At 46.9% G+C, this 16,800-nt stretch overlaps 1 protein-coding gene across 1 annotated transcript; it reads left to right on the forward strand.

Annotated features, from left to right (window-relative positions):
• The first annotated feature begins 240 nt into the window (after nt 1-240).
• PGAM2 (phosphoglycerate mutase 2) lies at nt 241-15,648 on the forward strand. Its single transcript, XM_073650880.1, has 3 exons — nt 241-825; nt 7,269-7,449; nt 15,408-15,648. Exons 1-3 carry the CDS (start codon nt 415-417, stop codon nt 15,575-15,577), a joined length of 762 nt encoding a protein of 253 aa, XP_073506981.1. The 5' UTR covers nt 241-414; the 3' UTR covers nt 15,578-15,648.
• The last annotated feature ends 1,152 nt before the right edge of the window (nt 15,649-16,800 follow it).

Consider the following 16,800-nt stretch of genomic DNA (forward strand, 5'->3'; position numbering starts at 1 on the left):
CAAACCGAGCAAGGAACATCACAGTGTGACACTGTACAGTATAACCCTTTTCGATACCAGACATTCTTGCAGAGTAAAGGTACAAGTGACCTTTAGTCGATACCTCCTCAGTTGCCCTGTTAAAGGTCAGTACCAGCTGTCACTGTTGGGCGAGACTATTTTAAGCCTCGTCCCCCCTTTCCACTTCTCCCATTGGACATCTGTCCTTATTGAGTGATTGGACACCATGAGAACTAACACTGGGTATATAAGTCTTAATGACCTGAGTTTGGCTGGGGGGACATTTCAGGGACCAGGATATTCATCTGACTTCTTCGCAGCTTTGTGTCCCCACTTACAAGCCACAGTGAACATTCAGAGGTCGTCTCAATCCAAGTCACAGCTCTAGTTACTACATCCGTTTTGGTAGTCACCATGCCGCACCGTTTGGTAATTGTCCGTCATGGCGAAAGCTCATGGAATCAGGAAAATCGGTTCTGTGGCTGGTTCGATGCTGACCTCAGCGAGAAGGGTAGAGAGGAGGCCAAAAGAGGGGCTCAAGCCATTAAAGACGCAAAGATGGAGTTTGACATCTGCTACACATCTGTTCTGAAGAGGGCGGTGCAGACACTGTGGTATATACTGGAAGGCACGGACCAGATGTGGCTGCCAGTGCACAGGTCGTGGAGGCTGAACGAGCGTCATTATGGGGGCTTGACTGGACTGAACAAGGCAGAAACAGCTGAGAAGCATGGAGAGGAGCAAGTGAAGATCTGGAGGAGGTCTTATGACATCCCTCCACCACCCATGGGAGAAGACCATCCATACTACAAGCTGATCAGCAAGGTAAGAAACCATAGCATCTCCAGTAACTTCAATCCATGAAACAGATGACTTATTATGTCTGCATGGCAGTAAGATTGACTGGAGTCAAGATTATATAAAGTTATGTCAAAAAAGTAACATTAGTTTTTTGTTTCCTTTTTTTTTTCTAGTGTTTTTTATGTCTTAAAAAGTAGCCAATAAAACTTCCAAAAAAATGCCATATTCAGAGCATGCTGTATATTGAAAAAACAAAACCGAAAAAATCACCCCACACCAAATAAGCCACAAATTAATGGAAGGTTTTTTTTGTTTCGCTATTAATTTTTATTTACCATCTTTACACAGTATTTTTTTGGGGGAAAAAATGGTATTAAAAAAAAAACAAAACAAAAAGCAAAATACAGTGTGAAACTTGCCCCTATAAAAATCATGCAGATTGTACAGATTTAACTAACTTTGTTTTACATAAAAAATACTTTATTACATATGTAAATGAGGGGTCCTCGGTGCACCTCAATTATAATCCTCCGCACCTTCCCTTATGTTGATTGACAGAGGTCACTTTGAAGCGCTGCTTGACTTGAGTACCCAGCCCTGTACACACTGACACTGCAGCAGCCGCTCGTTGCACACAGGGTCACACGGTATTCGGTGGCCAATGCTGACAGGTGAGAGGGAAGAGAATGTGTTCTTACACTGTGTGGCCACGCGGTCACCTCCCACTCCTTTTGGCATCGGCCACCAGCTACTGTGTGATCCTGTGTGCAGCGAGCGGCTGCTGCAGTCAGGACAGGGGGGTGAGAACGCACCTGCACACACGGATACTGTGTATGTGTGCTCTTGGCTCTTGCAGTGTCAGTGTGCGCAGGGCTGGGTATTCAATTCAGGCAGCGCTCCGAAGCAAGCTCTGTCAGTCAACATAAGGGAAGGTGTGGAGGATTGTAATTGGGGGGCAGAACTGTGTACTGAGACCTTGGCCACACCAAGGGTGCACCGAGGACCCCTAATTTACATATGTAATAAAACATTTTTTATGTAAAAAGAACAGTATAGACAATAATAATAAGAAGAAGAATTTTAATTTATATAGCGCCAACATATTCCGCAGCACTTTACAATTAAGCGGGGACATGTACAAACAATAAATTCAACACAAGGTGAGACAGTTTAACAGTTACATCAGGAGTGAGGTCCCTGCTCGCAAGCTTACATTCTACAAGGAAATGGGGGACACAATAGGTGGAAAGTGCTTGTTATTTCAGTTCTGGCAATGATTTTTATAGAGGCTAAGTCCCCTATATGAACGTATAAGTGATTTAATTTGAATTTTGGGGGTGACAGATGACGCGCCCCTGGGCCTGCTGTGTCGTGCGGCATCGCGCGCACGGGGCTTACCCGGAGCCGGATCAGATGGGGGTAGTAGTCTCGTGGCGGTAACCCGGTCCGTGCCCAGGGTGTCAAACTAAGTGTGTGGCAGTCTTGGTAGATGTTGTTTCTGTGTCGACTACGCCACCCGTTGATTTGCGGTCACAAGGCCGCCGCTGCAGAACAGTCCGCTGAGGCCGGTAGTATGGGTGCAGCGATGGTGGTATAACCCCCAACGGGAGGGGTATGGCCTCAGGGCAGCTGGTGCGGATGATGGGGGTAGTGATAGTGCAGAAAGGAGAGTCAGAGACGTGAGATGCAGTTTCAGGGTTTTTACTCACAGGTGTTCCTTCAGTCACTCTGGCCTTGAGTGACCACCCGAGCCGTGCTGCATCCACCAGGTGCTGGACTCGGCCAACCCCCAGGCAGTTCCGGAGCGTGGTCCTGAGCTTCCCTCTCTCTCTCTCTTTCTCCTGGCCGTCCCCACCAGGGATCCACCTTTGTCCGGTTCCCTTGGGCCTTCTATGGTAAAACCTTCTCTGGCTTTCCTGACCCTACTCTTGGTGTACCTTCCTGGTGGATGTGGTGAGGGTCGTGGCAAAGCTTGCCCACGACCTCCGGTTCCTGGTTAAGGGTTACTTTTGCCTCCGCCAGCTTGGGATCCGGTGCCCTCTTCTGCCAACCCTTCACCCTTTTTGGTTTGCTTCTGGGATCTTAGGGTTCTCTCTTCCTTCATGTCTCTGGGCCTTTCTTCTTCCTCTCTGCTTCAGGCCTGGCCCTGGAGCTGGGCTCAGCCGGAGCCACAGCTCCCTGTCAGCCCTCCTGGCTGAACTCCTCCTCAGAACTCTCCTGACAGACTGACCCTATCTCTAGATGGTGCCCACCATATATACTCCCTCTATGTGTGAGCCCAGGTGACCAGCACCCAATGGGCTCCTATCTCTATGCCCAGAGCCCCTCCCCTATCTGCCCCTACACTACTGGGATGTTCCACCCCCCCTCCCACTCCAGCCAGGGACAGACGCTGTCGTACCTGCACATCTACTTGGTGGGAGTACCGTAGTTCTGTCCCCCGGAAATGGGATGTATGTAGTGCATGCAGCCTACTGAGCTCAGTCCCACACTCCATCCTTACCCGGGAGTGGAATACCACACCTCTGGTTTGAGGTGCAATACCCCTGTAGCAGCCGAGTCCTCGGGGTGCTACACAGACTTCCTTCATCAATAAATTCCCACCAGGGAAATTTTGTTGCAGAAATTGTCTATACATCTGAATAAGGCTTGGAGAAATCCATATGCTTTCTGCCAAAACAATCCAATTGAGATGAATGGAGCTGATCTTCATTCTTACCTTAAGGCCAAATTCAGATGTCCATGAACCATGTAAAGGCTGGCTGGGGTCTCCTGACCCAAACTTGACCGCCTCTGGCATATGTGAGCCTTCTGAGTTGGAGTCATGAGACCTGCGGCCTCCCTGTGCATAGCGGTTTATACTCGGACCGTAATACATAGATGTCTGAATTCAGCATAAGGGCAGTAACTGCCTGCACTATACTTGTCCGTAAAATTGGATGAGAATAGTGCGCTAGTGTGTGACGCTCGAAAGCCCTACCCTGGGAGATGGGGGACTCGGAGCGGGGTCCTGTGTGGTAGATGGGGTGCAGCCGTGGCCCGGACCCGCTCCGTGCCCAGGGCCGTCGCACTAAAAAGAATGGTATGGGCTTATCCGGGTTGAGTGGCTGATCTCGACTACGCCACCTGTGGCACCTGGTGAAGGCCACCAGCGCTGCTGCAGTCCGCCGAGGAATGGTGTTTTGGCAGCCGTCGTTGTTACTACTCCCCACAGGCGGAGCAGGGCCTCAGGACAGAGGGACAGGATGGAGGGGGTAGTAGTCTAGGAGGTCTGGTGCTACATAACGCAGTGTAATGCAGAATAAAGAGTCCGGAGGCCATAGGGGTTAACTTCCAGGGTTTTTACTCACGATGGAGATGGCAGTAGGAAGGCGTCTCCCTGCTCCTCACGGAGTTCTGCGGTCACCAGAGACGGGGGGGTCCGACAACCTCCGAGTAAGTCCAGTGTTCAATCAGGACCCCGCACCAGAGTGTTCCTAAACCTCAGACCGGGTTCTTTACTGTCTGTGTGTGTGTAGATAGGCCGGGTCTCCCTCTGAACTTCACTCAGAAAAAGGGTACGGGTGGCAGCTCCGCTCCTTCCGATACCCGGTGGGATCCTCAGGGCCTACCGGACTTCCCTGATGAGGACGTGGAGTAGCAAGGTCAGCTGTCGGGGGCCGGTACCCCTCTTGCAGCCGGAATCCCTCTGAATAGATCAGGTTGGCGAGGAAAGGTGGCGTATACCGCTCCGTCTGCATCCTCCCTGGGATCCATTTGCAGTGGAGCTACACTCCTAAGCTCCGGGCCTTCTTGATCATGGTCCTTGACCGGGTTGAGACTTTCATTATCTGCAACCTGCCTCTCGACCCAAGGCCAGGGTACGAGGGCCGTGTCTCCATCCACTGCAGGTCCACACAGGATCCACGCTCAGGGAGGAAGGTCACGATAAAGAACAGTCAAAGAACCTTGAGCCCAAGATGGCTGTGTATTAAATATGAAATTTAAAGTGTCACTAAAATGTGAATCCTCTACCCTCACCCACTAATTGGTTCCCCTATCTCTTGGTTCCCCTCTCTCCCAACTCCAGTAGGGGCAGAAGCAGGTGCGTAATAGCCCCCTCTGGTGGGAGAAGTGTGGTGTTGGATGTGGAGGTTGGGTCCTGACCATCACACTGTTCTTACCTCAGAGGAGGAACACTACACTCTATTAAAGAAGTGCAGCATCCCTGTGGCGGTCGAACCCTCAGGGGCGCCACACTAGCCCAGTGGCTAACATTGGTCAGTGTGCGGTTTGTGTGCTGTCCATGCAGTGCGGTGGCGCACAGCAGCTGAAAGATGCACCAAATTCATTGAGAGGCACACACTTCTTAACTAATTTGGAGTACGGTATATTACTTTAGAGCATTGCACATCAACACTGGGGTACAAAATACCATTCCTGATAAATTGGGACACCATGCTAATTACACTTCCATTCCTTGGCCTCAGCGTGCACCAGAGGAGCAGTTTATTTTTCACTTCTGAAGTTCTGATTCATTTTTTGATGTTTTTTTTTTTACTGCACTTCTTTCTTTTTTGTTTTGTGTTATTCTTTTGACATTTTTTGAGCCAAATTCTTTGATATGAAGCACGTTGTTCATGAATTTTGCGCTAAATAAAAAAAATGCACTTTGTTTTGCCTTTAACCTTTTTTGCACCTTTTTAGTGCAAAAAGTTGCATGTTTCACTAAAATTATGCAACAATTTTTCATTTGCTTATAAAATATCACTCCATAAGAAGGGACTGCAGTGCATTTGGACGAAAAAAAAAATGCGCCACTTTTTAAAAAGTCACAACTGATGAATCAACCAAAAACATCTGGAAATCCCAAACCCCACCAGCAATGGTGAACATAAAAAAAAATCCAAGAGGAACTCACATAAAAATAGACTTAAAAAGGCACAAATGGAAAGATGAATAGGCCCATGGAGATTTGCCATCATTAGTGCTAGGTAGGAACAGGGGATCTGGAGACTTCACTGGCTGACTTCTCTGCTGTAGACGACATGCCTCCAGGAACCTGAGACATTTTCCTCCTTGGCTCTCTGCATGTCTGTCATGTCTATTTAGGCCCAGAACATGAAGATTACAGACTACGTACTACTACAAACAAAGATGGTTATTATGGCACCAGTAGTACATACGCTGCACACATCACACCAGTACAGCAACAGTCCAGTGAACAGATCTCATGCACCATCGATGGGTTTTGTGCCATCGGTAAGGCCTTCAACTAGGTCCAAGACATTAGAATTCCAAAAAATCCGAGGCACTAAAGGATAATCCTTGTAAAATAAAACTTGATTTTTTGGCCATATCTGGCCTTTCTCAAGACTAGAAAATATAACTGTATTTTGTAGGCTTCGGAAAGGATAAACGAAGCCCAGAACAGAGCCATAAGCGTAGTGACCATGACTCAGCTTGGTAGGGTAAGCATGGGTCAAATGAACAAAGGTAGAAGAAGCATGGGCTCTATGGGGTCAAAAGATTAAGGGGTTGGTAAAAGGAGGGGGGATGTTGTTAATAGAGCAGGCCTATATATTATCTGAGAGGGGGTAGGGGCTATCAATCAGCACGGGGCACCAAGAGTAAAGGTAACGCCCTCCCGCCCTTTAATTTGGGGGTCGAATTATCGAAAATGGTGGATGGGGATGTCGTTGCGTCATTTCGGTGAGGTTTTTTTTGGCACAATTGTGGTGGGGAAGTTGTACATCGGGTGGATGGTAGCCTCCTCTTTAAGTTTGGATTTTGGTTAATTGCCTGGTGGATTTTGGGACTCTTCAGGGTGGGGTCCCTGGGAGTCGGTGTTATGGAAAAAGGTTTTCCAGCAACATAGGTGCCCCCAAGCCTGTGGTTGAGGCTGGGGGTAACGCTGGATGGTTCATTATTATTTATTGGTTTCCGCCAGGTTTTGGAGCTCCAAGAACCTCCGGACAACTTATTTATTGTTGTAATGATTACTGTATATAATAAAAGGCCGATTTGGCCAATTAATCCAAAGAAAGGTGGTATGGGTGTTTATTGGGTTGGGATCTGTGGGAGTGGGGTGGAGATGTGAAATGGTTGGGTGGTAGTAAGGGGACAGTCGGAGGGAAGCCTCTACAATACTGCAGTCATGACCGAATCATTAGATGTCCTGCAGAGCTGTACAGGTTGTAGTCACACCGGTCCCCAAGGCGGGTCACATCTCATTTTCCTCTCTCGCGTATTGAGGAAACCAATTTACCAGCATTATTTGTTTGTAAAAATGGTTAGACTGGGAGAAACCTATCCCAAAAAGTGAAGAATAGACCTCATCCCTGTAGATGAGACCCTTTACGGTGGGGACTATGGATGCAGTTCTCAACCATATACCCTGGTGTTTTCCTGTGACTCTTCCTCTTGCACACATTGTATGTACTTGAAATCACTTACATGTCATTCTTTACCCACTTCTTGCGGTGCAGGATCGGCGCTATGCATCTCTGGCTGCATCTGAGCTGCCGTCATGTGAGAGTCTGAAGGACACCATTGCCCGGGCACTCCCACACTGGAATGATGTCATTGCCCCACAGATCCTGGCGGGCAAGAGGGTGTTAATTGCTGCCCATGGGAACAGCTTAAGGGGTATCGTCAAACATCTGGAAGGTAAGGAACAAGTGCTGTATGCTCAAAAGGAATCTGTCACTATGTTTTTTGTTACTCCATCTGAGACCAGCATGATGTAGGGGCAGAGACCCTGATTCCAGCAATGTACCACTTACTTTACTGGTTGCTGCAGTTTTGATAAAATCCCTGTTTCATCTGCTGTAGATCTATCAGTCCTCTGAATGCTGAGCTCTGTATAACCCCACCCACACCACTGACTGGACGCTTTCTGTGTAGACTGTGCATAGGCAAGAAGTGCAGGGGGCGGGGTTATACAGTGCTCATGAATATGGAGGATTACATGGAAGCAGGTTTACTAGTTCTCACGTGATAATCTCCTGTTGATAAAACAGTAATTTTATCAAACTGAAGCAAGCAGCCCAGTAAGTAACACACTACTGGAATCAGGGTCTCTGCCCCATACATCAAGCCGCTCTCAGATTAGGTGGCAAAAACCAGGTGCCCAATTCCATTTAAAGGGGTATTCTAAAGTGTGGAAGTTAGTTTGGGATAGGGGATAAGTTCCCAATTGCTGTGGGTCAGATCACTGGAACGGGTACCGATCCAGAGATCTGGGACTCTGAAGAAAACCATGTCAGTCATACACATTGTCGCTCCATTCATTCTTACGGGAGTGCCAAAGGCCAGGCGAGTGCAGGACTTGGGTCCCATTAAGAATGAATGGAGTGGATTTGTGCATGATCGATGGCCGCTCTTTAGAGCTCCAATCCTCTGGATCGATGAGAGTCCAAGCAGTTCCACCACCATGGATAGGGGATAACTTCTAAACTTGAGGATACCTCAATTAAAGGCAATTTTTGCGTACTATAGATGTACTAAGTTCATTATTCCGGCATTACGGTGCAATTTGTGGCAAAAAGCTGTCATACATGCCTTGCATCATATTTATTGTGTGGGTGTGGTGCAGATGGGGAAATGCGTGTGGTTTGGCATAAAATCGTGGCTTAAAGGGAACCTGTCACCAGAAATAACGCTATTAACCTGCAGATATGTGGTTAATCTGCAGGTTAACAGCGTTATTATGCTGCCCGGAGCCTGCATGCAGCCGAATGCAGTGGGGAGAAAATGAACTTCATTCTCCAGCCAGCATTCGTTTCAGTCATGCTGGCCGCAATGCACAGCTAGTGTCAGTCAGGGCTGCGGGCGCGGTTATAGCTGTATTCTCATAGCGGTGATTGAATCGGTGCCCTTCATGACCGAAACCAAATGCTGGTGGGGAGAATAAAGATCATTTTCTCCCCGCTGCATTTTCTTGGTTGCGTGCAGGCGCCGGGCAGCATAATAACGCTGTTAACGTGCAGATTAACAACATGTCTGCAGGTTAACAGTGTTATTTTTGGTGACAGGTTCCCTTTAACATATACCACCATGCACTAAAATGTTGCCACAAATTTCTAGTGCAAAGTCAATTATCAGGTGGGGTCTGTCTAAATTGATATTGTCTACCTATTACACAAGATTAGTAACTGTCTAATTAGTAATTCTAAAGAGATCCATTTCACCACGATTGCCCTCAGTCCGTCATGTCATCAACATATCTATCAAACTATTTTCTTACTCAAAAGGTCATACACAATGGATTTGTTGCCCGCCATGCCCTCGTCCCACCCCTGCTCCACCCATTTTGTTAGAACTGGTAGAAACTGCCATGAAAATGCCAAACGTTGCAAAATTTTGGCGCAAGTCGACTTGTGTCTAAAATTTATGACCTTTCAAAGCGTGAAACCTTTGATGAATTGGGCCCTATCTGTCCACTTTTGCTGTTCCTCTGTTATTCCTCCTGTAAGTGCAAAGGCAATATTAATATATTAATTATAATATTTTTTTTACATTAATTGTATGACTTAAAATTGAGAACAATTAAGTATGCTGACATCCCCCTGTATACAGTATGAGACCCTACATACATTATGAGCCCCCGCATACAGTATGAGCCCCTGCATAGCCCTCTACAAACAGTATGAGCTTCCACATAATCCCCCTATATACAGCATGAGCCCCACGTAGCTCCCTATATACAGTATCAGCCCCCATATAGCCTCCTAGATACAGTATGAGCACCACGTATCCCCGCATATACAATATGAGCCCCACGTAGCCATCTATAAACAGCATGAGCCCTACGTAGCCATCTATATACAGCATGAGCTCCACGTAGCTCCCTATATACAGTATGAGCCCCCACATAACTCCCTATATACAGTATCAGCCCCCATATAGCCTCCTATATACAGTATGAACCCCACATAGCCATCTATATACACTATAAGCCCCACATAGCCACCTATATACTGTATGAGGCTGCACGTAGCCATCTATATACAGAAAGAGACCGCACGTAGCTCCCCAGATACAGCATGAGGCCGCACGGCGCTCCCCAGATACAGCATGAGGCCGCACGGCGCTCCCCAGATACAGCATGAAGCCGCACGTAGCTCCCTATATACAGTATGAGGCCGCACGTAGCTCCCAAGGTACAGCATGAGGCCGCACGTAGCTCCCCAGATACAGCATGAGGCCGCAAGTAGCTCCCCAGATACAGCATGAGGCCGCACGTAGCTCCACAGATGCAGCATGAGGTCGCATGTATCTCCCTATATACAGAATGAGGCCGCACGTAGCTCCCTATATACAGTATGAGGCCGCACGGCGCTCCCCATATTCGGCATGAGGCCCCACGTACCTCCCTATATACAGTATGAGGCCGCACGTACCTCCCTACATACAGTATGAGGCCGCACAGCGCTCCCCGTATACAGCATGAGGCCGCACGTAGCTCCCTTTATACAGTATGAGCCGCACTTAGCTCCCCAGATACAGCATGAGGCCGCACGTAGCTCCCCAGATACAGCATGAGGCAGCACGTAGCTCCCTATATACAGTATGAGGCCACATGTAGCTCCCAACGTACAGCATGAGGCCGCACGTAGCTCCCCAGATACAGCATGAGGCCGTACGTAGCTCCCTATATACAGTATGAGGCCGCACGTAGCTCCCCAGATACAGCATGAGGCCGCATGGCGCTCCCCAGATACAGCATGAGGCCGCACGGCGCTTCCCAGATACAGCATGAGGCCGCACGTCGCTCCCCAGATATAGCATGAGGCCGCACGTAGCTCCCCAGATACAGCATGAGGCCACACGTAGCTCCCCAGATACAGCATGAGGTCGCATGTATCTCCCTATATACAGAATGAGGCCGCACGTAGCTCCCTATATACAGTATGAGGCCGCACGGCGCTCCCCGTATACAGCACGAGGCCCCACGTACCTCCCTATATACAGTATGAGGCCGCACGTAGTTCCCTATATACAGTAAGAGGTCGCACGGCGCTCCCCGTATACAGCATGAGGCCTGCTCGTAGCTCCCTATATACAGTATGAGCCGCACGTAGCTCCCTATATGCAGTATGAACCCGCACATAGTTCCCTATATACAGTATGAGCCCCCACATAACTCCCTATATACAGTATCAGCCCCCATATAGCCTCCTAGATATAGTATGAGCCCCACATAGCCTCCTATATACAGTATGAGCCCCACATAGCCATCTGAATACACTATAAGCTTCACATAGCCACCTATATACAGTATGAGGCCGCACGTAGCCATCTATCTATATACAGCATGAGGCCTCACGGCGCTCCCCAGATACAGCATGAGGCCGCACGTAGCTCCCCAGATACAGCATGAGGCAGCACGTAGCTCCGTATATACAGTATGAGGTCGCACGTAGCTCCCCAGATACAGCATGAGGCCGCATGTAACTCCCCAGATACAGCATGAGGCCGCATGTAGCTCCCCAGATGCAGCATGAGGCCGCACGTAGCTCCCTATATACAGTATGAGGCCGCACGTAGCTCCATATATACAGTATGAGGCTGCATGCAGGCATGCACACACACAGTCAGGCACCAGCAGGCACGCACACCCACGGTCATGCACATACAGTCACGCACATACGCACATGCAGTCATGTATACACATGCAGACTTGCACGTATACAGGTCGCAGAAATGTGCACACATACAAACATATACAGACATATACAAAGGCACATACAGGCATAAACTTATTTCAAACATAAAAATACATATAAACAGACATATCACACATACATAGAAAACACAATGATATCTGCACACACACACACACTGTGTCACACACACACATGGCACTCACAATTCCTTGGCTCGGCTCCCATCATCCAGCTCCTCTCCGGTGGTAAGTAGCAGTACAGCGCGCACTGCGTGACGTCACGTTAGCAGACACGGCCGTGCACAGGGCCGTGTCTCCTAGCTGTGATGCGGCCGGGCCAGCACGCAAGCAAGTTTACAGGTGCAGTGCTGGCCCTGCCGAAGAAGAAGCAGGGGCCCTGTGCAGCTACTGGGAGAGCGGCCTGGAGGCCCTCCGGCAAAGCCCGCCCCTGCCTGCTGGGATATGTGCGCTGCATTGGCGCCGCATACAGTATAATGAGGGCAATCTGGCCATGGGCCCCCTGGAGCCTCGGGCTCCGGTCGGTAGCCCAGATTGCCCTCATTACAATCTGCCTATGTCTATATATATGAGGGAGGAATAGAGAGGAGCATGATGAGGAAACAAGCAGAGAGACACAGAAAGATTGTGTTGAGCTTTCTAACAAGTCTTTTATCTCACCCCAGAGATGGATTCACATCCACATAGCCTGATACCTCTAAATAATTTCCTCCATGTTGCTGCTTCTCTCTGTGAGATAAAAAGGGAATGAAGAGCAGGAATCCCTATCTGTGTGCTGTGCTGTATAGCAAACATCATAGTAGCTCATCTCCAGCTCAGAGTCAATTACAAATTAAGAAATAAACTGTGCAGAGGGGAAAACCGGTGAAAATGCAGGATTCAAATCATATAATGGCCATAAATAGTGTTACTCCTCCTGTACTCACACAGGAGAGCTTAAAAGTGACCCTTTAAATGCCACTTATAGTATTTGGCCTGGCTGCTTCCTTGCACCTGTCTCATCTCATCGTCTGACTGGTTCAGTTACCCTGACCTTTTCCAACTAACCTTATAGTGACATTTCCTAAAATGACCTTACACCCTTCTTTACACAGAGGTTAGCAGGACATTTAACTTTCTACCCGATGGCATCGCTTTTCATGTGTAAATTCATTATCAATATAACAAGCAGCCATATAGCACAATATAGCCTTATAGCTATTTCTTAGCCTGACCTCCATATAACAAGTCTTCTTCTCCCCCTCATTCCTACGGTCTCCAAGTTACTATTCTTAACTGGCACCAGTTCTAGAAGCCATATATAAATATCTGCAGCTGCTCCAGCTCATTCTGGTTCCTCATAATGCCACCTTGTGGTGCGCGGTGGTAACACACCTGCAAAAATATCAAATCCAATATAACGCTGTGTTATTATCTGCTCAGAATATTACAATAACACTAAAGGGTTGCTACAATGCTACGATTAGATACACTTCTTAATTTGCTTTCCGCTTGCATGGTGCTGGTTTAGGATGATATAGTATTCTACCCATTAGAGAGGGAGAGTTTTTAAATTCTTTTTTTAGCCGACCCTTTAAGATTCGGTTGACGTTAGGTTAGGTGATTATGTAGTGTTTTTCTCACATTCCTATTCATACAAGGAAGGGGTATCTGATGTGTAAGGAGACAGATGAAGTTGGGGGGAAGAAGGATTGGACATGTTGAATATCAATACCTGATCATTTTGCTCTCCAGCAGAGGAGTCTGGCGGCAACTTACTTCTCTCTTCTTATTGAAAAACAAAAAAGAGGAAAGGCCCTAAGGAAAGGAAGGTCCGGATGACCAGAGGTTTTTTAAACACCAATGTAATTTTATTAAACATACAGTATATAACACAGTTAAAACACATTGAGGACACCGTCTGCTCCTATCCTCCCTTAATCACAGTCAGACACAATTGAGATACATTGTAGACCAAGATTACATCTGACCCCTATTATTTGAATATAGTGACAAGTGCATTGTGCAAAAAGTTAGTCAATTCATTATTAAATCCAAATGGTATTATAACTGACAGGGCTATGTGTGGAGATGTTTGTGGTCCTATGTAACACAGTATGTGCCTAAATTCCAGGTAAAGTGACTCTGGAGGAAGTATAAATAATGAGCCCACACTAAACATCTGCCTACTTGTAACCCATATAAATATAATCTCCTAGTGGGTGGCTGTCCGTACTTACAATGAAAGGTGGGTGCAGTGCACGTGTCCTCGCACCCCTACACGCGTTTCGCCCTCACTTCGTCAGGGGGGGGGGCGTGTTATTCTCATTGAAAACACATGTATACTCAGTGAAAATGTGAATGCATGTGTATGGGGAGGAGGGAGAGTTAGCAATCAGCTAAACAAGCATTCGTCTGGCAGTTATCTAAGTATGTATGTCCATATTACACAATATAGAGCAATATTAGGCAGGTCTAGAAACCATTCCACTATCTTGTGATCTCCATCCACGATAGATCTGTCTGTTGAACTTGCCAATTTCAGGTGAACCGGACAACCCTCTGATGCATATGGGGTCTCTCCACACTCACCTAACAGATGATTTAGAGGGGAGAGAAAGAACAGCACCTCCTGTTTTCGGGGAGATGAGTCTTTCTTTAGTCCAGGCTGAGTGCTAATGTGTACAGGGGAGTCAAGAGAGGTAACAGGAGACAGTATTCTCATATATATGGTCAAATTTGGGTACAGCAATTGCATGTTCTAGTCTTGATATAGGACAACTCTCTTTGCTAAAGCAGCACCTGACTTCTTATACAAGCTTCAACACTGTATGATTTCAGGCAGGAACAATTTGCTGCAGCGTTTCAGAGAAAAACATACTTTAAAAGCGTCTCCCACCCGCTATCAGTGACTGACAAGTATCTCCCTCTACATGCACTGAGGGAAGACCTGTCAGTCATTAGCAGCGGGCAGGGTGCAGGTGACGGGGTCCCGCCTGTCCGGCTAGTCCCCGGCATGGCTTGGTCTCCAGCGGCTTTTAAAACCAGCAGAAAGCTTATTCAAAGAGAATTTAAAGCATTTTTTAATGTGGATTTTCCATAAAATCCACTTTCAAATCTTTGTCAAAAACATTGTGAATAGGCCCTAAAGAGGAAGAGGTGATGAATGGCTCTCTACAATAGGCCATGGTGTTTTTTGCTTAATGCCTAATGTTACACAAAGCTACAGTGGAGAGAGTCACAGGCATGGAAGGCCTCCTATCTAAATCACAGACTGCTTTCTGGAGTGCCCCATTCTATGAGGCATCCAGAGATGTCTGCACAGGACCCCATTAGTACTTACCCGTCCCTGCTCCTCAGCTGCTGCCACTACTCTTCTGTAACACATATAGTTAAACTCTCAAGCATTTTTCATTCCATATGGTTAGGGGCATCACAGGGAGATACATCCAGACCGGGCAGCTGCTTATTAATAAGTGTTTATCTCACCCCACTGCTGGATTCACAGCTACACTGCTATATACTGCTGTATAATGCCATCCATGCTGCTGATTCTTCTGAATATGTGCTACATAGAGATAAGAGAGCAGGGATCCATCATGACTGCGTGTGCTGTGTATGGGAGACATCATAGTGGGTAGTCTCCACCCACCAGCTCAGAGACAACTGTAAATTAGCACAGAGTCTGTAGATGGGAAAAATGGTGAAATATGCAGAATATGAGTCATAATAGTGATATTCCTCATGTACACCCATGACAGCTTATTCTGAAAAGTACGACGGGTACGCTGTAACATTAGGGGAAGCTGCCAACATATACATGCACAATGTAATATCAAACTGTACTCAACTGATGTCTCTTGGGCTTTTAGAGTCTTTTTCTTTGCAGGGTAATCACACTCCACACATCAGTATTTACTGTAACCTCTTAATATATTTGCATTTCATCTCCTGGTTGCAGGAATGTCAGATGCAGCCATCATGGAGCTCAACCTTCCCACTGGCATCCCTATAGTGTACGAGCTGGACGACAACTTAAAGCCATTGAAGCCTATGTCTTTCCTGGGAGATGAGGAGACTGTGAAGAAGGCGATGGAAGCAGTGGCCGCTCAGGGCAAAATCAAGAAATAAAGGGAAAAAAAAGGCACTTAGAGAAAGTAACGTGGACTATTACAATAAATCCTTCTCTCATGGTCCTTCTACCATTTTCTCATTATTATACAAACCGCGTCATTTTTATTCTACTGTCATCGTGTCCTTAATTAGTCCGTTTTATGTTGACCTTCATCAGTCTAAATCTGATTTCACAAAGGTGGAGATGAGATACAGATCTGCATAATGGGGATATGTAACAGAAAGGGATCCTCGCCGGCAGCAATGAGACCTAAGAAGTTGGACCTTTCCCCTTCTCTGTGGCAATGTGAACCCATGGAGGTACCACAGAATTACTAATTAGGAAGGAGAAGGAACAGCCCTACTTTTCTTACCATAGCGGATAAGCTCACCAAGTGCTGAAATCTCTTTGTCCATTGAGTCATTAAAGGGCTTTTCTGGTACTTTAATACAAATGGTATACCAGATCGGTGGGGTAAAACACCCAGCACCCCTGTCGATCAGCTGTTCCCGGTGCTGGCCAGATGTGATCCATTGTGGAGCTGCAGAGCACAGCTCCATCAACTACAAAGTGGCTGCGGCCCAGTACTGCACATCGTCCCTATTCAAATGAATAGGAGTGGATCTGCAGTGCCCCACTGTGGCCACTATGCAGTTCATGGAGCTGTGCTTTTCACTTTTCCACTCCACAGCTAAGCATATCGGCATTGAACAGCTGATCTAGTATTGATGACCTATCCTAAAGATAAGCCATCAATGGTAAAGTACAGGACTGATGACTAGTGTTGAGCGATACCTTCCGATATCGGGAAATATCGGATCGGATTGGATCGGACCGATACCGAAAAAGTATCGGATATCGCCGATTCCGATACCGGAAACCAATGCAAGTCAATGGGACATAAATATCGGAATTAAAATAAACCCTTTCTTTCCTTGTAGGTTATTTCTACATGAAGGAAAACAACTAAGAATAATGTAGAATGTATTGGGGGAGGTGGGGGAGACAATAAAGGCATAGAGGTTTAGCCCAGTCAAATGGAATAGCAGGAATTAATATTTCTTTATTATGTTCTGAGTTACGGAAATATTAACTATGTTAAGTATTTTTATATTTTGTCAGATATTTATGTTTCACTACTTCCATGCTCTTCACCTTCTTTTTTACTTCTCCCACACTTTCTCCTTCATCATCCTCAGCATCTTTTTCATCCACTTCTTCTTCACCTTCTTCTTCTTCA

Source organism: Phyllobates terribilis, unplaced genomic scaffold (genome assembly GCF_046119375.1).
Source record: "Phyllobates terribilis strain yellow unplaced genomic scaffold, ASM4611937v1 Scaffold_11__3_contigs__length_659146591, whole genome shotgun sequence".
NCBI lineage: Eukaryota > Metazoa > Chordata > Amphibia > Anura > Dendrobatidae > Phyllobates > Phyllobates terribilis.

Excerpts from the sequence above, each read along its gene's own strand:
- PGAM2 (XM_073650880.1), top strand. The coding sequence starts at position 415 with ATGCCGCACCGTTTGGTAATTGTCCGTCATGGCGAAAGCTCATGGAAT. Across the intron at positions 826-7,268 it reads ACTACAAGCTGATCAGCAAG|GATCGGCGCTATGCATCTCT; the intron begins GTAAGAAACCAT and ends CTTGCGGTGCAG. Across the intron at positions 7,450-15,407 it reads TATCGTCAAACATCTGGAAG|GAATGTCAGATGCAGCCATC; the intron begins GTAAGGAACAAG and ends TCCTGGTTGCAG.